The sequence below is a fragment of the Perca flavescens genome, chromosome 17 (assembly GCF_004354835.1).
Source record: "Perca flavescens isolate YP-PL-M2 chromosome 17, PFLA_1.0, whole genome shotgun sequence".
In the NCBI taxonomy this organism is placed as follows: domain Eukaryota; kingdom Metazoa; phylum Chordata; class Actinopteri; order Perciformes; family Percidae; genus Perca; species Perca flavescens.
Window position 1 is genome coordinate 2,905,098 of NC_041347.1, and position 26,535 is coordinate 2,931,632.

The 26,535-nt window shown below is 41.1% G+C and overlaps 3 protein-coding genes across 4 annotated transcripts in view; all 3 read left to right on the forward strand.

Annotated features, from left to right (window-relative positions):
- The first annotated feature begins 46 nt into the window (after nucleotides 1-46).
- Nucleotides 47-2,812, forward strand: LOC114571679 (tubulin alpha-1B chain). Its single transcript, XM_028602753.1, has 4 exons — nucleotides 47-176; nucleotides 985-1,207; nucleotides 1,299-1,447; nucleotides 1,554-2,812. Exons 1-4 carry the CDS (start codon nucleotides 174-176, stop codon nucleotides 2,532-2,534), a joined length of 1,356 nt encoding a protein of 451 aa, XP_028458554.1. The 5' UTR covers nucleotides 47-173; the 3' UTR covers nucleotides 2,535-2,812.
- Nucleotides 2,813-3,525: 713 nt separating this feature from the next.
- Nucleotides 3,526-17,274, forward strand: si:dkey-187a12.4 (uncharacterized). Its single transcript, XM_028603667.1, has 4 exons — nucleotides 3,526-4,017; nucleotides 7,867-8,090; nucleotides 12,832-12,991; nucleotides 16,452-17,274. Exons 1-4 carry the CDS (start codon nucleotides 3,735-3,737, stop codon nucleotides 16,610-16,612), a joined length of 828 nt encoding a protein of 275 aa, XP_028459468.1. The 5' UTR covers nucleotides 3,526-3,734; the 3' UTR covers nucleotides 16,613-17,274.
- A 5,962-nt stretch (nucleotides 17,275-23,236) lies between these two features.
- LOC114572357 (ras and Rab interactor 2) overlaps nucleotides 23,237-26,535 on the forward strand; it is a 53,111-nt gene continuing 49,812 nt past the window's right edge. The window contains exon 1 of one of the 2 annotated variants that reach the window (XM_028603956.1): nucleotides 23,237-23,460. In XM_028603956.1, the coding sequence (XP_028459757.1) occupies nucleotides 23,388-23,460 (73 nt within the window). In that variant the 5' untranslated portion in view covers nucleotides 23,237-23,387. Of the gene's footprint in view, nucleotides 23,465-26,535 lie in introns of both variants that reach the window. The other variant, XM_028603957.1, reaches the window with a different exon arrangement.

A 26,535-nucleotide genomic window follows, 5' to 3' on the forward strand; every position in this document is an offset into this window, starting at 1 on the left:
TCTTGTGACTCTCGACTAATCAGATTTAGCTTCTCTTTCGCCCTCGTAACAGCGAGGCCACGCCTAGCAACAGCACTATTATTTAAGCGCAGTTGTGAGAAATGACCGTTAAATCAACCTCTTCATTTTATTTCTAGTTTTGTTTGAATCGCTGTTGAGTAGTGTCAGTTAAAATGGTGAGTATGGAAAAAAGAAACGTTTTCTTTTTGATTTCACCAGGCTCACAGTCCACATGTTAAATATCAATTTAATTTAACTATTTATCGGCATTAACGATAGCTAGCTAGCTAATTGCCGAACTTTTAGGTTAACCGTTAGCTAGCTAACTAGCTAGCTAGCTAAAAAAGTCTGATGGGAAGAGCAGTTAACGTTAGCGACGCTTTGTGTTTAATGGCAATGCTACGTTTTACCTGTAATTGTGATATTGTTTTTAATATTTTTTTTTGTCTGTGCCGTGTGCACATTGACCCAGTTGGGCTAGCAAGCTAAACGTTAACATTAGCCTAACGTTAAGTACGCTAACGGCGTTATTATGGAACCCGCGTAACTTCTAGGAAAGGCCCGCCGTTCAATAGCATTCACACACTATTGTATTGGCCAGGCTTCCAAGCTTACGCAAGGTAACGTAACCCGATTTGTTCAGGTCCTATCCCCTGACCAATCGGCTCTTAACTATAACCACGCTAGGTCAATGCCTAACCCAACCAATCGAGCTGCTTCGTAGGGCGGGCCTTTCCTAGATGTTACGTGGGTTCCATAATAACGCACGTTAACGTTATAACGTTTATTTCTTTTTTCTCGTTATAACGTTAAGTAGCTACATTAACGTTAGCCTTGGCACATTGCTCTGCTTTACCGCCCAGTTGAAAGGGCCTGGATGGAACTTTTTTTGTTTCTTTTTTTTTCTAATAATAAAATGTATGAATCTGACATTTACTGGTAGTTTGCATACTGGTAAAGAACCTTGTTCTTTCCTTTCCACAGCGTGAGTGTATCTCTGTCCACGTTGGTCAGGCTGGTGTCCAGATTGGCAATGCCTGCTGGGAGCTTTACTGCCTGGAACATGGGATCCAGCCGGACGGACAGATGCCCAGTGACAAGACTTGCGGAGGAGGAGATGATTCCTTCAACACCTTCTTCAGTGAGACTGGAGCTGGAAAGCACGTCCCCAGGGCTATTTTTGTGGACCTGGAGCCCACTGTCATCGGTAAACTCTAATTGAAACTTTAGATGTCATTGTTACCTTATTTCATGAAGTCAAACCCTCAAGTGATTTCTGATTGAATCGGTCTCCTTAGATGAGGTGCGCACTGGGACCTACCGCCAGCTGTTCCACCCTGAGCAGCTGATCACTGGCAAGGAGGACGCTGCCAACAACTACGCCCGTGGACATTACACCATCGGCAAAGAGATCATCGACCTGGTGCTGGACAGGATCCGCAAACTGGTGGGTAACTTGATATCAGGAGGGTTTTCATCAATCATTTTCAAATGTATTAATTGACATAATTGTATCTCATATGTGACTGCTGTCTCTCTCTCTCGGTCCTTAGGCTGACCAGTGCACTGGCCTTCAGGGCTTCCTGGTTTTCCACAGCTTTGGAGGTGGCACCGGCTCTGGTTTCACCTCCCTGCTGATGGAGCGTCTGTCTGTGGACTACGGAAAGAAGTCCAAGCTGGAGTTCGCCGTCTACCCAGCTCCCCAGGTATCCACGGCTGTTGTGGAGCCCTACAACGCCATCCTGACCACCCACACCACACTGGAGCACTCTGACTGTGCCTTCATGGTGGACAACGAGGCCATATACGATATCTGCCGTAGGAACCTCGATATCGAGCGTCCTTCTTACACCAACCTGAACAGGTTAATCAGTCAGATTGTGTCCTCAGTCACTGCCTCCCTTCGTTTTGACGGTGCCCTCAATGTTGATCTGACAGAGTTTCAGACCAACTTGGTGCCGTATCCCCGTATCCACTTCCCTCTGGCCACCTATGCCCCAGTCATCTCTGCTGAGAAGGCTTACCATGAGCAGCTCTCAGTGGCAGAAATCACTAATGCCTGCTTTGAACCAGCCAATCAGTTGGTGAAATGTGACCCTCGCCACGGCAAATACATGGCCTGCTGCCTTTTGTATCGTGGTGACGTGGTGCCCAAAGATGTGAATGCCGCCATTGCCACAATCAAGACCAAGCGCTCCATCCAGTTTGTGGACTGGTGCCCCACTGGTTTCAAGGTGGGCATCAACTACCAGCCACCCACTGTAGTTCCTGGTGGAGACCTGGCCAAGGTCCAGAGGGCTGTGTGCATGCTGAGCAACACCACTGCTATTGCAGAGGCCTGGGCTCGACTTGACCACAAGTTTGATCTGATGTACGCTAAGCGTGCCTTTGTTCACTGGTATGTGGGTGAGGGGATGGAGGAGGGGGAGTTCTCTGAGGCCAGAGAAGACATGGCAGCTCTGGAGAAGGATTATGAGGAGGTTGGAGTCGACTCTATTGAGGGGGAGGGAGAGGAAGAAGGAGAGGAGTACTAATGATAAATAAATCTGACTTAGGTGTCATTCCTTACAGGAGTACAATATATTGCTTGTTTTGTTGATTTAACCTTTTCTGAATTCTAAATGTATTGCTGTAGTTGTATTTGCCTTTTGTGTACTGGTATGGAGGAGGGGGGAGTTCTCTGAGGCCAGTGAGGATATGGCAGTTCTGGAGAAGCATTAGGAGGAGGAGGATGTAGTATAGTATTAAACAGGCATGCATTCCTTTTTGTGATATTTTAATGTCTAAAAATAAAGTTTGTTTATTGACTGCACAATTGTTTGCTCTTTAATGTACTTTCCACAGGGAGGTGCTAATACAATACTCTAAAGCCACTTATCAACTTAAAGATGGGTTGTATATTATTTTGGTTTGTCACTTAAAAGGATCTAAAACTTAACTATAGAAATTATCTTGCTGCTAAACTCACTTCAGTCACTTGGGGGCAGTGGTGTTAAACCGTTTAAACTACCCACCTATACTGAAATACCAAATTTACCCTAAATTTCATATCGTTGCAGTATACCACTTGCAGATCACACATTTACTAAATTAAGGTGATTTGTGCTTTAGGTGAGAGTTGCCTTAGAATAACAGTTAGTGGGTGAAAATGATCTTCCAATGTATGAAATAGTATTTAGACTAGATGTGAAATCTTGCAGATTATAAACTGACTTGGGGGGACATGTCAACGTTTTTTTTACTTTGGCTCTGCTTACATGATGCCTAACAATTAATGGTTGATAAGGCTATTTTCTCCATGGGTAATTGCAGTGTTACAGCGGACAAGTCACAAATACACACAAAAAAAAAACTAAACTGAAAAGGTTGCTGGCACTGGTTAAACTATTCTATCATTTCGGTCTCATTTTTAAACAAGACGACTGTAGTGACTGTCTCGGATAGGACGGCGGTGTATTTCTTATAATTACTCAAGCGTCAAACTCCTAAAAAAAAACGGTAATCTGCCTTTGGCAGTGCGGCGCTTGCCTTGTGGGAAATGTAGTTCGATAGCCACCCCCCAATGTTCTTTCAACATTTTGGTGACGTTTGTGCAACGTGATATCGTTCGCTGGTTTTTACTTTAGCTCAACTTCCGCTTGTTCTCTGTAGTGATAGAGCAAAGAAACGTTGCCAAAACGTTTTATAAAGGCTTTCGGAAACGTTTCATCGGCTCACAGTTTGGAAAAACTTAAATGGAGCACGGTAACGGGGATAACCCCGACTGGCCGATGCAACGACGAGTGGAGGGTTTTGTAAACAAACATATGGCAGACATTGCTCGAGAAGCCCTCCAGCAGAGGCTGACTGCTGTGTCAGATGAGATGCACAATCTGGCCGAACGTGTTTCCAGACGATCAGGGGAAGAGTTCAAAGACGACCCGCGGCAAGGGGACGTGAGCTTCGGTGTACAGCCGCCACTCTGCTCCGCCTGTAGCTCCGGAGCCGCAGACAAGTTACTCTCTGCCCCATCCACAGGTAGACTGTTAGCCGCGAACCATGTATTTCACTCCACAGCAAAAATCTGGATCTAAATGGTCTGTCAGGAAGTAGGACAATAAAGTCAACGTTAGCCATTAAACTTACCCTATTTTAGGTAGGCTAAGGGAATTTACCGTGATACCTCAAAATGCACGTCAAGTGAACATCATTGTGTCGCATTGCACAATTTCTGTTATCAAAATAGTATTTCTATGTACATTTACTGCTGTTTCCACTGTATGCCACTGTCTGATAATCATGTGTCTTGAACTATCATATTTTTATTTTATTATTTCTAAAAGTACAATTTATTTTTATTCTAGAATTTCAAATCCCTTTACTATCATTAATATTCACTAGTTATTGGATTTATTTTATTTATTCTTTTTTTTTTAGTTAGGCTAGAGTTTCGAGGAATATGTAAAAATGTGGACAGCAGTTTTTGGAATATATTACTAAAGCACAATTTAAAATATTTAAACTCATATTCACCTCTTAAATTAAAATAAAAAAATGGAATGCTCTAGACAGAAGTTCTCAAGCTGTGACAGAATATGAGACGATTTTGAGTGAGATCATTAATTTATTAATAACAATAATAATAATAATAATAATACATTTTATTTATATAGCGCTTTTCATCGTACTCAAAGACACTTTACCGTAAAAACCAGCACATATATCAAATTAAAAACAGATAAGCAATAAAACCAACACATTAAACAAGCATATGGCATTGACTATAGACTAAACTATGATCTGTAATATAGAAATCTTTGGCCACGATTATATACAATAATGTTGGATTATGGCCCAGCCCTAGCTTGGAGAAGCAAGGTCAATGTATCAATTTATATAATCCATATTATAAAGGTATGTGTATGTACTTAAAGGTGCTCTAAGCGATGTTGGGGGACGTTATTCTTGTTGACGCTCAAAGTATTTTCAAACAAAACGAGACTAGCTCGCCCCTCCCTCCTCCTCCTCCTCCCTTCCGTGCTTCAGGTAACTAACCCCCCAACCCCCACCCCAAATCCTTCTCATCGGTTATTGGCTGAACGCTGGAACACTGTTATGTTTTTGTGGTCCAGGTTGGCCACTTTGTTTTTGTTGGCGTTTGTGGAGCCTGGGTTGTCTACAGAGAGCGCGTTTTTTTACAGTGTGTTCAGGGGAGAGGCAACTCGCGGATAGTGAAGAGAGGTTTGCTGTATGTGACAAAAAAACGCGCGACATCGCTTAGAGTACCTTTAAGACAACAGTCAGGAAGTAAGGTATATAGCTAACGTTAATCCCTAACTTGAATCAATAGTTAACTACTCAACTATATTGTTAACAAGACAATTAGATACAAGACAATTAGACACACAGCAGAACAAAAGACAACAGAAGTCCCACAAATAAAGTGGGACACTGAATAATAAGCACTTGGAATACAACCATACATTCACATCATTTAAAATAAAATACTTAAGTCCTACGTTCCATAGTTTAAGTGCCAGGTTTTCCATCATAAAGTGCTAGTGCAAAACTAATAAAGTCCAGATAAAGAAAATCCAGAGATTAAAAAATCTCATCAATCTCTAATAACATCTGAGCAGCAAGTGCCATCACAAATAAAACTACAGACAATCACTACAAATTTAAACCACTACAATGAATAATAAGACTGAACGGACCCTAATGCCCTAAACAAACACTAAGAAATACCATGGAAGATAAGAATCCAACCAATAAATACAGTAGCTTAGTAAACAGAATTGCCTTCTCTGCATTATCATGACCATCAACATCAGGACCCAAGCATACCATCACCACCAACCTACAGCCCTGGTTATACAGCTGGTAGCCTATAAAGCACACAATAAAGCAACAGTTATATTATAACAATACCAAATGAAGGGTTAAGAAAGGTAACTAAGAGATGTTGGGAGAATCCATCTCTCCTGCTCTTTGGGCCGTTTCTGGTCACTTTGGTGCCCCATGCCAGACACTGGCCCTTCTAATGGCTTTGATGACTTTATAATAGGGCTGGGACTGGGATATGCTTTTGTCCCGATTTGATTCTTTCACGATACATGGGTGCAATTCGATCTTTATTGCGATTTTCATTTATTGCAATTCTAGAAGTATTGCGATTCGTTAGTATTGAGTATTGTAAAAAAAAATCCTTCTTTAACAAAAAAAAGGAAAAATACACTTCTACAAACAATATACCGTGAGACATTTTCTGCATTCAGTCTGTTTTGCTGGAAACGGATATGATGTAGTCACAGAAAATATATAGGTGAATCATAAGTATAAAAGGGAAAATAATCTTTTAAAAATCGTTGCTAAAAATATCACGATATATATGATTTTTGATTTTTTTCCCCCCAACTTTATAGCTATCAAAACTTCATTATATATTTGCATTAAGCTTCATTCAATTCTACACAACTTTTGGTCTGTGTCATGTCATCAAAATTCTATTCCTCAGATCACGTATCTATTATTCTTAATGGAGGCCCAACGAGCGTCCGACTGTGTGTCGGAGTTCAGCGCCGGTGCTGCCTGTGTTGTTGCCTCGCCGCCCAGCCTGCCTTCCTTCACAGACACCGGCCTGCTATGAGGTACTTGGAGCTCCGTCACGACTGGCAGCCCACAGCACTCCATACCCGCACAAAGTCACCGTCTCTTGGGGAAATAGACAACTAAATACCCCTGTTCTGACAGAGCTCCAGGGCCTGAAACTCCCCTAAATTCATATGATGTGATTTTCTGTAATTTTCTTTGGGATTCTGTCTTTCACTGTTAGAATGTACATATGATTAAAATTGTAGATTTTTGCATTCTTTGTAAGTGGGCAAACCTGCAAAATCAGCAAGGGGTCAAATACTTATTTCCCCCACTGTAAGTGGCGTGACATTGTGTGTAACATTTGGTAAGAGATTGCTGGTGTAACAAGCTCGCTGACCGCGCTCTCACTCTCACACAACGGGCCATTTAGCTAGCAGGAAGAGGGGAGTTACAGGCACTGGAGCTCAGTCAGGGCTGCCAGCCTAACGGAGCTCACAGCAGGCCGGGGTCTGTGAAGGAAGGCTGGGTGGGCGGCGAGGCAGCAGCACCGCCGCTGAAGTCCGACACTTACCATACGTCTTACCATATTTGCAATTAGCCATCAATTTTCGTAAAACGGCCCATATTTGAGCTTTATATAGTTGATTTCTCACATAAAAAAGTCTCAGAAGTGAATTTGGTAATGAAACATTGCAGTGTCTGGAATATGAGATTCTGTCGTTTCTCTGTGTGTGTATTGGGGATTTGCTCAACCAATCAGCGCGCATCTCTAATGTCTGCGTATGGCAATTCGCTCAACCAATCAGCGCGCAGCTCATCTAAATATTCACGAACATACCATATTTGGAAGAAAAGCTCTTGTTACAAATAGGGCCAAAACACAGGGATGCATAAGGGCCAATAAAATATCAACCAGGCCATTTTCAGCCCAACCAATGTTACATACCCCATTAGGAGACCATAAGGAACAGTGTGAAATACTCTATATAATCATTCTATCACCCCTTGAAAGTCGGAAGTTAGGATGGAAGTACAAAGAGTTGTTGCTATGGAGATGATACACCGTCTTGTCTTGTCACATTGGTGTGAGCTGGCAGTTTTTAGAACGCTGCAGACCTGTGCGTTGCAAGTAGTTGCAAGTTCAATTCGTTGCCAATCTTAAGTCTGAACTGGGCTTAACATGTACAGTAACGATCCCTTGCCAGACTAGCCAGATGTAGTTATCTAACTTACACCATACCCTTATCCCACCCTGTCACATTCAACTCCTCTCCAACTCTTCCTCTCTAGAGACAGCTGCTCAGCGGAAGATCATCGGCCTACTAGTGGAGATTCAAGAGGAGCAGCAGCGACAGTGGGCAGTGCTGAGGGATCTTCAGGCCCGCCTGCAGGGTCCGGCCGGCTACGAGGAAGAGGATGTTGAGGCCCTGGATATGGATCTCCCCCTGAGGACCCTGGAGCAGCTGGATGACATGGAGAGGCAGCTGGATGATGCAGGAATACAGAAGAGAATGGTAGTTATAACAGCGCTGTTTACGTGTGATGTAGGGGTGTAACTGTACACAGAAGTAGGGCTGGAAGATATGGAGACAATATTGCGGCGATATTGTAGGGTTGACTATTGGTGCTTTCACAAAATCTTAATGCAATGAGATTTTAGATAAATAATCACCAGTAATGTGGATATAATGACTAAGTGGTTAAAGGCGAATAATAAAGCAGCTAGAACAGTCTGATAAGTTCAGAAAATGACATCACTTGACTGTAATGCAGCCTTTAAAACCAGGAAAAGACAACACTTGTATACGTTATATTACGATGTTATGATATCCAAAATTTAAGAAGATATCTAGTCTCATTCACAATATCGATATATCAATATATTGCCCAGCCCTACACAGGAGTCTGTTAAAGGTTCTCGATCACACACTTCTGTATCCCACTGTACGAACACTGAATCAACACTTCCCCAAAAGGCAACAGGTTACAATAAGCTGTAAAACTAGCACAACAAGCATCTCTTATACTAGGAAATTGTCAATACAGATCAAATAGAAAAAATAAAACGTGTGCACAGGGAGGAGTGTTACAATTACTTCCACCTTGGCTATATGCCAATTGCATCAGTTATTGTTTTTTTGCTTTAGTTTCTAAAGGCTGCCTGCAAGCAGCGGGGATAAGGAGTTGGGCTCCGGTTTGGCACATATGGGCTGGAGCTGCAAAGATTATTTGTTTATTTGTCAACTAATAACTTCATCTGCAACTATTTTGATAACCCAATTCACCGGTTTGGGTCATTTTGAATGAAAAAAGAATGAAAATTCTCTGATTGGAGCTTCTTAAATATGAATATTTTGTAGTTTCTTTACTCGTCTGTGACAGTAAACTGAATATCTTTGAGTTGGGGACAAAACAAGACATTTGAGGACGTCATCTTGGGCTTTGGGAAACACTGGGTGGCTTTTTTTCACACCAAACAACTAATCGATTAATTGAGAAAATAATCAACAGATTAATCGACTATGAAAATAATTGATAATTACAGCACAAATCTGAGCAACGCCATCGACTGTGCAAAAGAATGTTGGATGGGTTTCCATCAAAAGACCCTTCAACGGTGGAGCACTGCCAACACACCGTCTTTGTCGTATACACAACTCTGTCTCTCTGTTGCTGTTGTAGCTGAGCGGGATCTCCGGCGTTTCATTTGCACTCGCCGTAGTGTGACAGACTCGCACGCCAATCTGTTGTGCGAACCTATGCACGTGTTGCTAACGGCGTATGGGTAAAAGTGGAACCTGCGCTCGTGAAATTTGGTTCCACATTACATTTCCAAATCACATAACATTCATCGTTCTACACACCGTGTGTTGTGCGTTCGGCTGCGTGCCCTTCACCTTTACCCCCGTACTTGGACGGTTCGGTACGAATACAGCCCTGATGTGATCGGATGCTTAAAAGATACAGTTGGTAACTGTTATAAAAAATAAACTTTTTGTCATATTTGCTCAAACTGTCACTATATCCTGACAGTAGTAGGCCTACATAAGACAGATCATCGGCGAAAACATCATGTTCCTCTGTCTCCTTCTGGGGCTTTGCATAAAGAAAACAACTTTAAATAGTTAATATTCAGATATGACTAGTATCATATGATTCAGTCAGCAGCATCTATAGGGCCCCATTAATGGAATCATTTTTTTTTTTTTTTTTTTTTTTCATGATCATTTTCTCTGTATTAAAGCCATGTTTGACTGTGGACATTTACATTAAAACGTTTGTAGTGGCTTAAGGCGATCACCACTATCTCTTGAAAGTGTTAGACGTGCTCTCCCACTGCAACATGTAAGTAAGTAAAGTTTATTTATATAGCACTTCTCACTTCACTGGCCGAATAAATAAACACATTATAACAAATCGAAAATCATGAAAAGCTCAATAAATCACAGTAAATCATACTAAAACACAAAAGCATAAAATACATAGGAATACAGTCAACAATGTGTGCTTAGAAACACAAGAGGATGCCACTGAAGTTCTGAACGCTACATTTATCACTGCCACACATTTAGCACACACTTTCACTTAAAGTGGAGATGTGATTCTGAAAGGGATAATGACAATGGCGATTTTTTTTTATACATAAAGTATGCTAAAATTAACTAATTTACCCAGGGTCAGCACTCGCAAATCTTGAAGCAGTTAAGTTGTCCCTCTCTTTTTATAAATAATAAGTACGACTTGACAAAGTAACTATTTAAAAGTCAGTTATGAGCTTTAGGCTCTTTCATTACAGATTTAACACACACACACACACACAGCTGTGACTGGCTCTCCCAGTGCGTGATCCCGGTTGTAAACACTTCCGTCCAGCAACGGTTGAGCCGAAGCTAAAGAATAAAATATTTATAATCCGGTTAGCTAGTGCAGTAGGCCAACGTTAGAAACTGCTAACGTTACACGATACGTCTAACTAGGATGTCTATCACTAGACTGTAACTGTAAGTACCTGTCACATCAGGGTCTCAGGGCGGCTGCGCTGCGATGATACGAGTAGGTGGACGTTCCTCGTCATCAGATGAAGGTTCCTCATCTGATGGAAATGACGGGTCTCCCTGATCCGATTCACCATCACTCATGTCCAAATTTAGCTTGCTCTAGCTTCTGATAATGCAGCCGCCTTGTCGAAAGACATGTAAACAACATGCGTTGCTTAGTAAACAAGCTTAGTAATAATGTTCAATTTCAATTCAAACCTGATTTCTTTTTAGTTTAGAGGGTACGATTTCAATTTCAATTTTGTTCCATGTTTATTTTCATTATCTGCCCGAGATCGTTCTCGTCAGTGTTTTGGTTTATTTTGTAAAAAGAAAAATAGGTTTGATCTTAAGGACAGATGTAAAAATGAAACACCATGGTATGGTTTACATTTTGTACTACTTTGTAATCTGTATCATTTCAAGTGTTGTCAATTGAAAAAGAAAAAAGGTTATTCTTTGTAGCCCTGCGTTGCTAGGCATGGTCTGAGCACAGCGGCTTTTATAAGGGGGTTAAAGTCATAGACGTAGGCTACTAATGAAGTGAGAGAACGGCTGGAGCAGTCGCTCTCTGTGTCAATTATCGCCGCAGATAGGATTACAGTTGAAAGTCCCCTGTGATAAAGACGCCATGGAGACCTAGTAATTGTGTTGTTGTTGTTGTTTGTATGTTTTATGGATGTGATGCTGAAACAAGGGGCACAAAATACAACTGACAGTGTTGTGCCTGAACGCGTTCATTGAATGATAGTTCATGAACTCGTTCGTATTTTGGACGAACGTGAACTGAACGTACCGTATTACTGCCTGATGAACGTTACTGTGAACTCGTTCATTCTGGCGTCTGTGAACGGCACACTCTTTCAGTTTTTCATTCAATAGGGTGCCAGATTTCTATAGAGCATTCCAGGCGAAAACACGGATAAAACACACCGTAAACAGGCCTTAGTATGTAGCGGAAAAAACACCCAATCTGGCAACACCAGCCATCAGTGTTGCACCGCCGCATGCGTCATCAAAACAAAAAGCAGCACGGAGGCTTCTTATATACTGTGTATGCATGGAGGCGACGAAGCAGCAATGAGGCTTCATATGACCATTTAAACGAGTTTTATGACAAGGTCGGTGAGGATGCGAAAAATCCTTTTCTGTGCAAACTTTGCCCGCCGGCTTTCAAAAAGAAAATCTGCACTTCAGTCACATCCACAGCAAACCTGAAACGGCACATTGAACTGATTGGATATTAAGATGATATCTGACACATAGTTTCAGTGTTAAAACTGATCAAATATTTGCGGTCTGTGGTTCTATATGGGCTGTGGCAACTAGTTTATTTTTGGAAATGTGAACTGAACTTTGAACTAGTTCATGTAGAAAGTGAACTTTCCCAACACTGACAAAGCCCCCTTTTGCCCTCTCGTGGCACCAGGTGCGCAGTAATATTATGTAGGCTACATATACAGTACAATCACAGATATGGTTATGTGTGTCATTATAATCAAATAATGCTTAAAGGGAGGATAGAATGCGAAACTGATTTTACTTTGTCATAGTTGTAAAACGAGGGTTGGAGGGTAAATAGGACATACATAGAAACTCAAAATCCCATTGACACCTCTTTCCTGTGCAAATCTCACAATCTCACTCTGAAAACGGGCGAATCTGAACAAAGCTAAAAGTTGACGTCAACTTCCCAACTCCTCATTTGGCTCTACCTTCTATCTTTGTAACGCCCCAAAATTTACATAGGCCACAAACTGATCTGAGGTCAGTTAGTCTTCTAAATCTCGTTCGCGTGCCTGTCCGGATCGCTGGCTTTCTGCCTGGACTGTCAGACCCCGCTGCACGCTGGCTGGAGGTCTCTCAGGAGATACAGAATACTGGCCCAGAGAAAAGGAGGAGATATCGAACAATTGAGCGGTACCATCCATCCATCCATCCATCTTCGTCCGCTTATCCGGTGTCGGGTCGCGGGGGGAGCAGCTCCAGCAGGGGACCCCAAACTTCCCTTTCCCGAGCAACATTAACCAGCTCCGACTGGGGGATCCCGAGGCGTTCCCAGGCCAGGTTGGAGATATAATCCCTCCACCTAGTCCTGGGTCTTCCCCGAGTTACCTACTAAGTTACCTACTGCAGTTTTAAGTCCCTTGAGTTGTTTGCTGTGTGAATGCTCAGTGTGTGCTGTGAAACTGTTGTTGATGCCTTGTCTAAATTCAAGGTGTCTTACCTGTCCCGGATGGGCGGAGCTACGGTTGAAGATGCAGTGAGACGCCTTATGCAGGCTGTGCTTTCATTCGCTGTGGGTTCTGAGCTTAACTGGGTGGGCCGCGGACAGAAGAGAAGCTTCAGGAACACTCGCCTCCAAGGGGTCCTCTTCTGTAAGTACACATGCTAATTTAATCTACTAAATATAAGATGAGAGCAACTTTATTGTGATTTGTCGATCTGAAATGAAGACAGATTCAGCAACTGTATGGCCTATTTCTCGCTTAAAATGTTTTCAGAAACAACACAGAATGAACAGGGGGAGTGCTGGAATGGATATTTGGCGTTATTTTAAACGAACGGGAAACACTGATGAATGAAACTGCCAATAAGATAAATTTACTTACCAATGGAAGGCCGATCGTACCGGCCCACTTACAAGGTGCTGTACAGTGCAACATTACGTAAAAAATACACAGTTAAAATGGAAGGCAATATAAAAAGCAACCAAAAACGTAATAATAATAACTACAACATAAAAGGCAAACAGAACAAAATAAAAGGCAAACCCCTTATGCAGTATATTTGCCCTCCATGCCCCCCTGCAACTCTCCCATGGGGAGACGCCTCACAGTTTGAAACCTCTACACCAGAGGTGTCAAACTCAATTTCACTAAGGGCCACACTGAAAAATGAAAACCACATAAAGTTTAGTTTATTGAAATGCTTTTATTTAATTGAAAAAGTAAAATATCTTTGACTGTATTATTGTATTATATGGCTCATATAGCTTTCTCACTTACAGTTTGGCTAGTCTCGCTTTGCCCAGACCCTCCTCCAAAGCGCGCTAAAGGAGGGTCTGACTACTCCACATAGCATTCGGGGATGCGAGGAAAACGTGCTCTGGTTTAATTGCATTTCTTTAAACCAATCAGAATCGTCATGGGCGGTGGTAAACTCCGCACCGAGCCGCTGCTCAGAATGGACAGATAGTCTAGCTAGCTAGTCTGGATTTACCCTGCATAGATCTGAGGAACAGTTAACCATAGTCCTCTTAAATCCACCGAATTTAAAATTACAACACAAAGAAAGTGGAAGGAATTGGAAAATTCATGCATCCGGCAGAATTTCCTGCAGCACCGGAGCAATCCCGGAAGTGGAAGGCAAAGGATATAGACTGGCCAAGCCTAAAAACCCTAAAAAAAGTCCTTAGCCATCGTAAGCCTCTTTCCGACCAAGTAGTTACAGGAACGTAGTTATAGGAACAGTCCACTTCTAAACGGTTCTACTAACTACTCTTCCCCCAAAACCGGTTTTCCCATTTGCATTCACACTGGCCAAGTGGCCATAGGAACTGACCTTTTGTTATTATAACACAGCCATCTAACACCACTATGCGGAAAAGGGAAAAGACCCTGCCCTGAAGTAGGAGCTGAAAGAGTTACAGGAACTGTGGCCAGAGGAATTTAATAATCCCCAAATTGGTCCTGTCGTAACAGGAGAAAAAAGGGTTCTAGAAACGTTATGTACTAGGAACTGCAAAAATCGGTAGGAAAGCGGAGCAAATCAAGCAAAACAAAGAGTACATTTTTAAAAGCAGGCTACCACACAGCCGAAAACACAGCAACCTGTTTCACTGCTTGAATATGCAAACTCTCTGGTTCTGTCGGAATTTCTGAGTCTCAAAGTCGGAAAATTCTGCAGTTTGAAAAACAGTTTCCGATTTATTGTGAACCTAAATTGATATGGGGGCCGAATCAAAATGTGTGAGCTGCCAGATTTGGCCCCTGGGTCTTGAGTTTGACACGTGCTCTACACTGTTTGATTAACCTCTTGTGTGACAGTGTTGTGCTGACAGTGTTAGGCAAGTAACTTCCAAAATGTAATACATTATAGATTACTAGTTACTGACATTTGAGAGTAATGCGTTATATTACAATATGACTGTCTCTGAATTGTAATGCTACTTTTGCATTACTTTTGAGTAACTTTCACCTAAATAACAGCGGAAGTTTGACTTGGCAGGTTTGTGAATTTCACCACCGGATCAATAAAGTCTCCTCTTTATCCACTTTAATACATCATAGATTATTCATAATATTTTGTATAATTAATATGAATATGCAAAGTAACTAAAGTTATAAAAATAGAGAAGTAAAACGTACAATAGGCAAGTAGGAGAAAATGAAAATACTCAATTAAAAGTACCTTAGTTAGCAGACTTGCAGTTGAAATTGGAAATCTTTCGACAGAAGTGGGCACTAATTGAAAATTTGCTTGAAGTAAATATTTATGTATTTATTAATGTTTGAAACATGCAGACAATGTACTGGTATGTGGTGTATTGTCTGAGGTGCTGTCATGGACTTTTGTATTTACTTTAACTTTGTTGTTGTTTTGTTTTTTTATATGTAAATGAAAAGTTCAATAAAAACACAGTTCAAAAAAAATAAAAAGTACCTTAGTTGTATTGAAGTACGGCATTGTTACTCTCCACAACTGATAAAATGCTACCGTCACCTGTTGGGACCCAGATGTTGTCCCGTACCGTCTCTGGTTCTGGCTCTGACCACGGGAACAGTGACTGAAAATAATATCCATCTCACAAATGTATCTGTCTCAGCAGTCATCTCAACCATTGAATACAGCAACAGGAAATATTACATATATATATTTTATTTTTTTTCCTGTGAAGAAATGTTTCGCGGTGTTGGTGAATTCTTAAAAAAAAAAAAAACAAATGCCACTAAATGTTGCGTTAAAATGCGTTGGAACTCGCGTTACTGACATTGTAACGGGTATAATATTACCAAAATTGTATCAGTAATGCGCTATATGACTGCGTTACAGCAACAAGGAATACATTACTGTTATTGCGCCCATGGGCGTGCTGGTCTTACAGGGACGTGTGTTCAGGTGCATTCTTGGCGTATTGCTATCTGGAGGCCATTGACCAACAAAAACCTGGTCTAAAGTCAATAACGCAGCATCTCATTGTTATTTTAACAGCGCATTATTAAAATGCGCCTGTGCTCGTGCACAGCATGCGCACACAATGCTTGTTGCACACACACAGGGAAGCGCAGCAGCACACAAACATGCAAAAGATTACAAATAAAAATATTACAGCGCAAATCCGCCATCATAATAGCAATGTGCCAAGGTCCAAACGCGCCTGGCTTTTAAAGGGAATGGGAGATGTCACTCTGATTGGGTTCGTTACGCCCAAAACACACCTATGGATTAATGAAGACCCTAAGTACAACCCTTTAGAACCATGTGCACAGGCCCTTTTTTCCCGCCATCAAACTAGCAAAAGTGGATTTGGACGAGCCCTGAACGCACCTCCGCCATGCGCTTCACGCCGTACGCTTGGATCGTTAAAATAGGGCCCTTTTGAGTAGGTTTTAATATACGTAAATGAGACTTTCTTTCAGGTTTTAACTGACATTATCATATTGTTTGGCTCATGCAAACTGATTAGAGTTGTTTTGGTATTAAATAAGTGGTTTGGATTGCAGTTTCTTCATCTGTATCTGATAGAAAACATGTACAAAAGAACGTGTTATTAAGGATGGTAAATAAATAAAGGTGAGCCGTACAAAGGATAATCCCTAGCCTCTCCTCTTTTAGGCGCTCTGAAACGAACACCGGTGGGTAAGGAGGCCACACATCACCAGTACGCTGACGTGGTGAAGAAATGGCTGCGGTTTGCTCCCTTCAGACAGGGAGGGACCGGCCGTCGCTGCTACAAAGCTCCTGTGGAGTTTCCAGATTCTGAGGAAGCTGACTGAGTTTTAACCAGAGCTGACCAAACTGACATTCATGGTATCCCAAGATACCTAAACATGAGGGTTTCCATTCTGAGACAAGATATCCACATGTAAAAATAAAAAAAAAACACACATGCATGAAAATATTTCTGTTATGATAGCAATTTAATTATTATGTCTTAAGACCCCTGCACACTGTACACTTTTGTATTTTTCCTCTTCCTGCTAAAAGTGCAAATGTCCTTTTTAAAGACGCGAATGAGAAGACATTTTCTTCATTTCAGTGAGCTTTGTTAGAGAAGAAAGATGGCAGTGATACGTCTTACAGAACTTTTTTTAAATATTGGTCAGTGCACATCAGTCTCATTTGTTTATAAATGAATGTATAGTGTATGATTTTATTTTTTTCTTGTATGTTAAAGCATCGTAACGAACGAAAATATGTGAGCGTTTGTACAGTGGGTGTTCACAGTTTATACTGTAGGGGGCAACCAAATCAAAACATTTGTCTTAAAGTTAAGAAGAGGTTTTTTCTGTCATCTCCTGCCTTAAATGTATAATATGTAGTAGGTACCACTCAGAGAGAAAGAGAGAGCAGCGGTGGTCGAGTGAGCTAGAGAGTAATTGAAGAGAGGGAGCACTGAACAAAGCAGTGAATTGAAGGATTGCATTTTATTTTATAATGATTGTTTTAATGATTATTTTACTGCAGTTATGTTCTGAAGCACAAATAAACACACACCTCCATGAGAAGGTACCTCATTGTCGGATTGTGTGTGTGTGTGTGTGTGTGTGTGTGTGTGTGTGTGTGTGTGTGTGTGTGTGTGTGTGTGTGTGTGTGTGTGTGTGTGTGTGTGTGTGTGAGACTACAAAGTTGACACAATATAATCAACAACAACCATCTTCACCAACATCAGCATCCATTACATTACTCTACTGTGTACTTCAGTACATCTGAGGAAAACATTGTACTACTACGTTTACCTGACAGAAAAAAATGTTACTGGTTACGTTGCAGATTCAGATTTCACCCACAAAATATCACAATTAAACTATATGATGCATTATTATTCATTCAACTGTCCAGCATTATATCACAAAAAATCCACCCCTGACACACACCCAAGTCACAACTACTTGTGGTCAGAAACACTAAGTGTCTGGCAACATTATGGAAAGGATGGAGAAGTTGTGGTTATCCTGCCATGCTGTCATAAAATCAACCAGAGCCAGTCAGCCACTGAGTTTCAGGGAACTGGGATTGTGCATGCTGGCTCACTGTCACTCTGTCATAACAGGGACACCTGAATTGAACTAGAAAATGCATTTCCTGCAGAAAATGCGTGGGAATGCTGAATAGCTGAATTGCTAAAGCTAACTGGATGAATAGCTCAAATCCGTAAGAAGAAGTTGAAGTAGTGAGAATAGCTGAAAAAGTGGAAATCATTGAAAAGTTCAAAGTTGACGCTAAACTGAATTGTTGGCTATGAAGGTTGAAAAATGACAAAATATGTAGAACATTGTGAGGTCTTTAGCTGAAGCTGAAGAATAGTTGAAAAAGTGGAAATTGGTTCAATAAATATGAATTTCATTGAAAAGTTGAAGAACACCACTAATAAAATATAATTTAATATATAATAATAAAATAATTTCTCCCAATCACGCCTCTCCAGGTGTCTCCATCATTGCCCACGTGTGCGTTGAAGTCCCCCAGCAGAAAAAATCTGAGGCCATGGTTCTCAGCAGGAAACCGATGGAATGCCTTCTCCAGGTAGGGAATGAGTCCTTACCCCAAGTGAAGGAGTTCAAGTACCTTGGGGTTGTGTTCGCGAGTGAGGGGACAATGGAGCGGGAGATTGGTCGGAGAATCGGCGCAGCGGGTGCGGTATTGCATTCAATCTATCGCACCGTTGTGACGAAAAGAGAGCTTAGCCAGAAGGCAAAGCTCTCGATCTACCGGTCAGTTTTCGTTCCTACCCTCACCTATGGTCATGAAGGCTGGGTCATGACCGAAAGAACGAGATCCAGGGTACAAGCGGCTGAAATGGGTTTCCTCAGGAGGGTGGCTGGCGTCTCCCTTAGAGATAGGGTGAGAAGCTCAGTCATCCGTGAGGAGCTCGGAGTAGAGCCGCTGCTCCTTTGCGTCGAAAGGAGCCAGTTGAGGTGGTTCGGGCATCTGGTAAGGATGCCCCCTGGGCGCCTCCCTAGGGAGGTGTTCCAGGCACGTCCAGCTGGGAGGAGGCCTCGGGGAAGACCCAGGACTAGGTGGAGGGATTATATCTCCAACCTGGCCTGGGAACGCCGATCCCCAGTCGGAGCTGGTTAATGTTGCTCGGGAAAGGGAAGTTTGGGGTCCCCTGCTGGAACTGCTCCCCCCGCGACCCGACACCGGATAAGCGGACGAAGATGGATGGATGGATGGAAAATAATTTCTTGAAATACATTTGTAGAAAAGCGGTAAGCTAAACTGTAAAACTGTCAAAAGTGGAAGTTTCAATAAATTGACTAAAAAGACTTATTATCAGCCATATCCATTGCATAGAACAAACAAGAGAGAAAGAGAGGGATAGAGAGGAAAGGAGAGAGAGAGAGGGGAAAGAAAGATAGAGAGATAGAGAGAGGGAGGGAAGAGGGAGGGAGAAGGAGGGATGGAGAGAGAAGGAAATAGAGAGAGAGGGACAGGGAGAGAGAGAGAGAGGGGGATGAGAGAGAGGGGGAGAGAGAGAGGGGGGATGAGAGAGAGAGAGAAGGAAAGACAAAGAGAGAGAAAGAGAAGGAGAGAGAGGGAGAGACAAAGAGAGAGAAAGAGGAGAGAGAGAGAGAGAGGGAAAGAGAGAGAGGGATGGAGAGAGAAAGAGAGAGAGAGGATAGAGACGGAGAGAGAGAGGCAAGGGGAAAGAAAGAGACAGAGAGAGAGAGTGATAGAGAGAGAGAAAGGAAGAGAGGGGGAGGGAGGAGGGATGGAGAGAGTGAAAGAAAAAGAGAGAGAGAGGGATAGAGAGAGAAAGAGAGAGAGACGGATAGAGAGGGAGAGAGAGGCAGATGGAAAAAGAGAGATAGAGAGGGGGAGCGAGAGAAGACAGACAGACAGACCAGAACAAGAGAATAGAAGAGAGAAGACAGACTAAAGTTCATATTCCTGCCTGTAGTATCTGGGTGTGTATCTGTTGTCATGGTAACGACTGGCCAGTGAATGTTTGTAGTAGTTGAAGTAGTGAGAGTAGTAGAAAAAGTGGAAATTGTTTTAAGAAGTATGAATTTCATTAAAAAGCTAAAAGTTGACGCTAAACTGAACTGCTGGCTTCAAAAGTTGAAAAATTACAAAATATGTAGAAGATTGTGAGGTCTGAAAGAGAGAGACAAAGAGAGAGAAAGAGAAGGAAAGAGAGAGAGAGGGGGATAGAGAGAGAGAGGAGAGAGAGAGAAAAAAAGAGAGAGAGAGAGACAGGGAGAGAGAAAGAGATAGAGAGAGAGGCAGAGGTAAAGAAAAAGAGACAGAGAGAGAGAGAGAGGGAAAAAGAGATGGAGGGAGGGAGAGAGACAGAGAGGGAGGGAAGGAGATAGAGAGGGAGTGAGGGAGACAGAAAAGAAAAAGAAGGAGGGAGGGAGGGATACAGACAGAGGGAGGAAAGAAGACAGAGGGAGGAAGGGAGACAGAGGGAGAAAGACAGAAGTAGGGTAGGAGACAGCGAGAGACGGAGAATGAGGGAGGAGGAGGGAGACAAAAACAAAAAAACAGAGGAGGGACGGAGAGAGAAAAGGAGGGAGGGAGACACAGACAGATTAGGAGACAGACTGAAGTGGAAGGCAACAGATCTAGACTACTGTTCATATTACTGCCTGTAGTATCTGTATAGACTACTGTTCATATTACTGCCTGTAGTATCTGTATAGACTACTGTTCATATTACTGCCTGTAGTATCTGTATAGACTACTGTTCATATTACTGCCAGTAGTATCTGTATAGACTACTGTTCATATTACTGCCTGTAGTATCTGTATAGACTACTGTTCATATTACTGCCAGTAGTATCTGTATAGACTACTGTTCATATTACTGCCTGTAGTATCTGTATAGACTACTGTTCATATTACTGCCTGTAGTATCTGTATAGACTACTGTTCATATTACTGCCAGTAGTATCTGTATAGACTACTGTTCATATTACTGCCAGTAGTATCTGTATAGACTACTGTTCATATTACTGCCTGTAGTATCTGTATAGACTACTGTTCATATTACTGCCTGTAGTATCTGTATAGACTACTGTTCATATTACTGCCTGTAGTATCTGGGTGTGTCTGTGAAAGTGTTGTCATGGTAACGAATGGCCAGTGGATATGTTTATAAACATGCTTTGATGTCTGTAATCAAGTTGATGAGCAACACCTGCTGAATCTGTCAGCTGTGCTGTGCTTCAGCTATTCAGAGTCCCTGAGAGCGAGCTCTCAAACAAAGCCTCACAGTGGCAAAACGATAACTGCTATCAGTCAAATAACGTCATCCTGAGCACCACAAGGCCTTTGTGAACGTATCGGTATAAAATGTATATGGATAAATGTAAAAATGTGGTCATATCAGCGATTTCAAAAAGTGGTTCGTTCAGTGTTTCGCTGGGAAATATCCAGGAGTTTTAACATTGGAGCCAATGGAAAAAGATATGGACCTCTTGTCATTTGGAAGCTCAACCAGCCAAAAGTAAAAGGTGTATCACAAAACTGAGCAGCTTGGCTGAGAGTAGACACAAAAATACCTACGTTTTGATGTATAAATTGTGTATGACAAGTAGATATTGTGGGCGTGAGAACAATTTATTGAGAAGGGACAAAGATAATTTTTTCGAAGCTTCACCCTCTAGCTATGACATCATCCACTCTAGCTCACGCAATACACACTGTTTAATCGATAAAATTTCCTGAAATGATCACTAAACTTAAACAGCTTTTTAACAAAAACTGTTAAAGATATCAAACTGAAAAGATATAGCCTGATAGCTGAATATTTTGTGAACATTTTAAAGTTTGTTTGGCGTCTGTAGGTGAAAGTATGAAGGAGCTGAAAATTTTGGGAGCGGAAGAAGATTTTAAGGACTTGAAAGCTGTAGAACAGCATTCCCACTAATTACTGTAGCTTGGGTTGTACATCATTTGTATGTCGCTATTGACAAAAGCATAAAATCAATAAATGTAGTTAATATACTACTACTACTACTACCACTACTACTACTACTACTACTACTACTACTAATAATAATAATAATAATAATAATAATATATTTTATAATAACTCCATTATAATAATCATAAACTAAATACTACCATAGTTGAAACTGGCTTTAAAGTGTATAATGTCATATCATGGAAAAGCATGACAGAGATCAAGCTAAATCCAATCCCACTCTGTTTAAACTCAGCAACTCCACCCAGAGCGGAGGAGCTGTGTTAAATGTTATAGTAGGGTTTTACACTTACGCAAACATTTTTTTCTTCTACAGAAGTGCAATTTCTGCAAAGTATGATATTTTGCCTTCTTTCTGTTCCTCTTTCCATTTCTGATAACAATGCTATAACTTTTAAAATAAGACCTAAATGAAGGGAGTATACTGAGCTGCATGGAAAAAATCAGATAAATAAAATAGTAACATGTAGGTAGTCAAACATGTACCTGTGACATGTTTTTATATTTAGCAGTGGTATCATCAACTTATAAATAAAAACATTCTCCTTCCATTTCAGCGATTCAAAATTTGCACTGCATTTTTTTTTTTTACGTTTACGTTTGTTGCTTATATATTGCCATTATTAGGGTCTTAACATGTAGGCAGTCTTATAGAATAATTAGATCTGTTGTTGAGTTATTTTGTTTAAAGGGCATCTCAGTAAGTTGTAATTGCTCTGATCTGGGGGGGAAACCATCAAACTTTGTAAAGGGAATAAACATTTTGCCAGTCTTTGGTCGGGACACGTGATTTGATATTAGTCTGTTTTTGTTCATTTGCAGTGCGGTGTGGAGATTGAGGCAGTAGTGGCATCATCAAGCTGGCTTAGAAGAAGTAAACCTCCGGAAGTAGTGCGGCTTTACCTTTAAAATAAAAGCATGACATGTGACGCTTTTAAAAATGTCATGAAATAAATTCTGCTGCATCACACATGTGGCACCATTAGGACATAAGACCAGAGTCATTTATACTAGACAAAATATTTGAAAATATTTGATAAAGTTTAGAGAAACTGGAAAAAATTGTATAAATAACACATAATATCCCTTTTACCCAGACCACATTGCTTTATCTATTTAGACATGAAATTTTGTCATACAAGCAACACGTATTCTAACTTTACTCTGGTGTCTGGTCAATCAAGTTAAAACACTAGCTAACTGAAGTATGGCTATTGGTAAGAACACAGGAAGTAAGTTATTCTCCAAAATGTACTTAAACTATTTTGTTTATAGGGTATCTTAGTTTAGATGGTATTAACTTTTTTTTGAAACAGCTGAAAATCTACTTTTAATTGTATTTATTTATTTACATGTAGGCTAAACAGTTTAAACTTTATTTTGAAACGTATAAACGGAAGTCCTTCCTTCTTGTGGCTTGTTTTACACAAAGAGAACAACGCAGCCAGCAAGTTTCTCAGAAGAGTTTAGGACCATGAAGGCAGCCGCCCAGACACAGGACAGATTCTGTTTACTTGTTTTTCCTCACCGGAAAGTTACAAATACGTAATTAAGTATTAATTATCACAACCTACAACCACCGAAGGTACTCGACATGGAGCTATAATGTCAATTACATGTCCAGCAGCAACTCTTCGGAGCAGCGGAGTTTTCTTTTGCCAGACTGGAATAACACTCACACCGTGATAGGCAAGTAAGGAACGTTACCGTTAAAGCCTCCCTTTGTGTTGACATTCTGCTCTGGTGGTTTCGTGTTTTTGTCGTCTGTAGCTAACTTCCAAACTCAAAGTTAGCTCCGTCTCTTGAGAAAGCAAAACTCCCAGCGATAGGCTCATTATTTATTGTTGCACCGTCAACAACAAGGCAGCATTATATGTGTGAAGAATACTGCGGGACGTGTTGTACAAGTTATCACCACCTGTTGAACGTCGTTAGTGTGTATAACTAGCACAGATGAAAGCCGAGGCATACGCAAAACATTTCGTATAAAAATGTGTGAGTTCACATAGAGCATAACTGTGATTTAAATGGGTTTTTTTTTGGGGGGGGCATTTTTATCCTTTACCCAAGAGGAAAGCCGAAGACATGAAAGTGGAGAGAGGGCTAATGACATGCAGCAAGGGCCGCAGGTTGGAACCGAACCGGACCGCTGTGGCAAGGACCGAGCCTCAGTACATGGGGCGCACATTGAACCAGGCGAGCCATCCAGGCGCCCCCATTTAAGATGTTTTTGCTTCAAAAAATCCAACACAACTAACATATGAATGTTTCGTTCATTATAAACCGTAATGTGGTTTAAACTTTAAAGCATTTTAAGTAGGCTCTCGACATCTTACAGGACATTATAAGCGGTTTGTTCCTGTACCATACGGTCCATGGCCAGTATCGATAATCGTAAGCCTATAACTAGATATGGCCTATAGATAATAGGCACATTTTTTTAATTGAGTTTGGTGTATGCTGTAGATGTGTACTTGGTGATTTATAAGGACTTGTGTGCATGCCAGTCTAAATCACTCATCTTGTGCAGATTTAGAAGTTACACAACTTTTAATACAGAACCCGTGTTGAGTTTTCAATGAGAGATGTGATTTAAGAGACTATGTCAAGTCAAGAAAAACAAAATGCTTATCCCCAAAAACTCTCATAGCATGGAGCATCCGTTGATATGTGAGCAGTGTGATTTCAGTTCAGCCTAGGAATCCAATTGTCTGCCGTGGTGTTTTGTGGCTGGTGACCTGAGACTCGGCTTTCTTTTGCCCCTGAACGTTTCCAGCTCACAGATTGGTGTGTCATCTATTGTTTGCACGGCAATTAGGCTGCTGTTCAAACATTGCTGCCAGGCATTTGCGGGGTTCTCGGACTGTAACCTCAACTATTATCCCAAGCCTTGCACATCATATCATCTCCCTAACTTTTTTTCTCATAAGTAAAGCCAAAGTATTTCACGGTACAGGCCAAGACCCTGGTTTTTCAAGCTCTTCAGAAATCTGCTAATGTGCTTAGTGCTGTGTTGTCTACCTCGAACCTGAGTCACAGTTCAGGAATTCAAGCGTGCATTGGTCTGGCAGCCTGGTTTTTTGTTGTCTGACCAATTTCTTTTGAATGTCAAGCTCAGTCTCTTTGCTCAGGTGGTGACATTATGGTTTCTTTTTTCTCAGTTTCTATACCTCCGCCCATGGATGTATAATATGACCTGGATACAGCTGTCTGCCGGAAATCATGAATTTCGTGGCCAATTCTGGTTGGTTTACTGAAGAGTGAACGCCTCTCAACAGCTGAAAGTTTAGGGAGAGATAGTGGTGATTGAAGTAATTTAGAAGTCTTCCTGAAAGAATTTGCGCTGAGCTTCATTATGTTGGATTCATGTTAATGTATATTTTCAGACATTGACATTTTTTACAAAAATAACAAATAATTTGGTGGCCCCCTCTGCAGTAACTCTGAGGACCCCCCTAGGGGTCCCAGACCCCCTGTTGAATATATTTGCTCTAGTGCAAGGATTATCCAGCAGCAGCTAATAACAGGACTCTGCCTACAATACATGTGACATGTGTGTAATTTCTCTAGAGCTGGGCAATATATCGATATTATATCGATATTGTGATATGAGACTAGATATCGTCTTAGATTTTGGATATTGGAATATCGTAATATGGCATGTCTTGTCTTTTCCTGATTTTAAAGGCTGCATTACAGTAAAGTCATTTTCTGAACTTACCAGACTCTTGTAACTGTTCTATTATTTGCCTTTACCCTCTTAGTCATTATAGCCACATTACTGATGATTATTTATTAAAAATCTCATTGTGCAAATATTTTGTGAAAGCACCAATAGTCAACACTACAATATCGTTGCAGTATCGATATCGAGGTACTTTGTCAAAAATCTCATGACATTTGATTTTCTCCATATCACCCAGCCCTAAATTTCTGCTATAGGCCTGAGTTGTAAAAGGAACTTTTAGGTTAGAGGATATAACTCCTCTCAGATCCTCTTGCCTAACCATTTGTAGAATCAGGCATTAGCTGGTAGTTCTCAACACATTTACCACTTGTCACTTACATTCCAAGAATATGAAAGCACAGGTTTGTCCTTTTGTTTTGAAGAGGCTCGTTTGTTGACATCCCCTTTGTGTTAGGTTTTCTACAGACAATGGAAACATGGAAACCACACACCCCAACTCTCAACTAATAGAAGTCATCAGTCAACATTTTACATGTAACTTTAGATATTCAGTAAGCAGAAAGGTTTGCTTTCACAGTGGAATGAACAAAGAAAACTCTTGAACACTATAGATATTGCACTTGTTTAACTGCATGGTCGCTGTTTTACTGTGAAGAAGACAAAGTGACACACAGGCATGATTTATTTTCCCATTTCCCCATTTTGTGTTCTGTTAGTATTTCAACTGTAGAGACCCGCCAGCTTTGTAAAGTTTAATCATACAAATATGAGTCATTGTCACAGAGTGCATATACAGTTTAATCCTTGTGTATGTATAGATGGATGACAAATGAAAGTAAAAAAAACAAACAATACATTTTAAAACATAGATTTTCCCTCGCTTTAGTAAAACTAGTGCAGTCCCGTTTAGAACGTATGAAACATATTACACATTTTAGTTAATCTAGTCTCGCCAAAACCACCAATTTTGTCATTTTAGTCCACATGTGTCAAACTCAAGGCCCATTATCATTATCATTTTTTTGATTCATTTCAATTTTGGCTCACAGCAAATTTTGGCCCGACTAGACCATACC

Excerpts from the sequence above, each read along its gene's own strand:
- LOC114571679 (XM_028602753.1), top strand. Across the intron at positions 1,208-1,298 it reads CCTGGAGCCCACTGTCATCG|ATGAGGTGCGCACTGGGACC; the intron begins GTAAACTCTAAT and ends CGGTCTCCTTAG. Across the intron at positions 1,448-1,553 it reads TGGACAGGATCCGCAAACTG|GCTGACCAGTGCACTGGCCT; the intron begins GTGGGTAACTTG and ends CTCGGTCCTTAG.
- si:dkey-187a12.4 (XM_028603667.1), top strand. The coding sequence starts at position 3,735 with ATGGAGCACGGTAACGGGGATAACCCCGACTGGCCGATGCAACGACGA. Across the intron at positions 8,091-12,831 it reads CAGGAATACAGAAGAGAATG|GTGTCTTACCTGTCCCGGAT; the intron begins GTAGTTATAACA and ends TCTAAATTCAAG. Across the intron at positions 12,992-16,451 it reads CCTCCAAGGGGTCCTCTTCT|GCGCTCTGAAACGAACACCG; the intron begins GTAAGTACACAT and ends CTCCTCTTTTAG.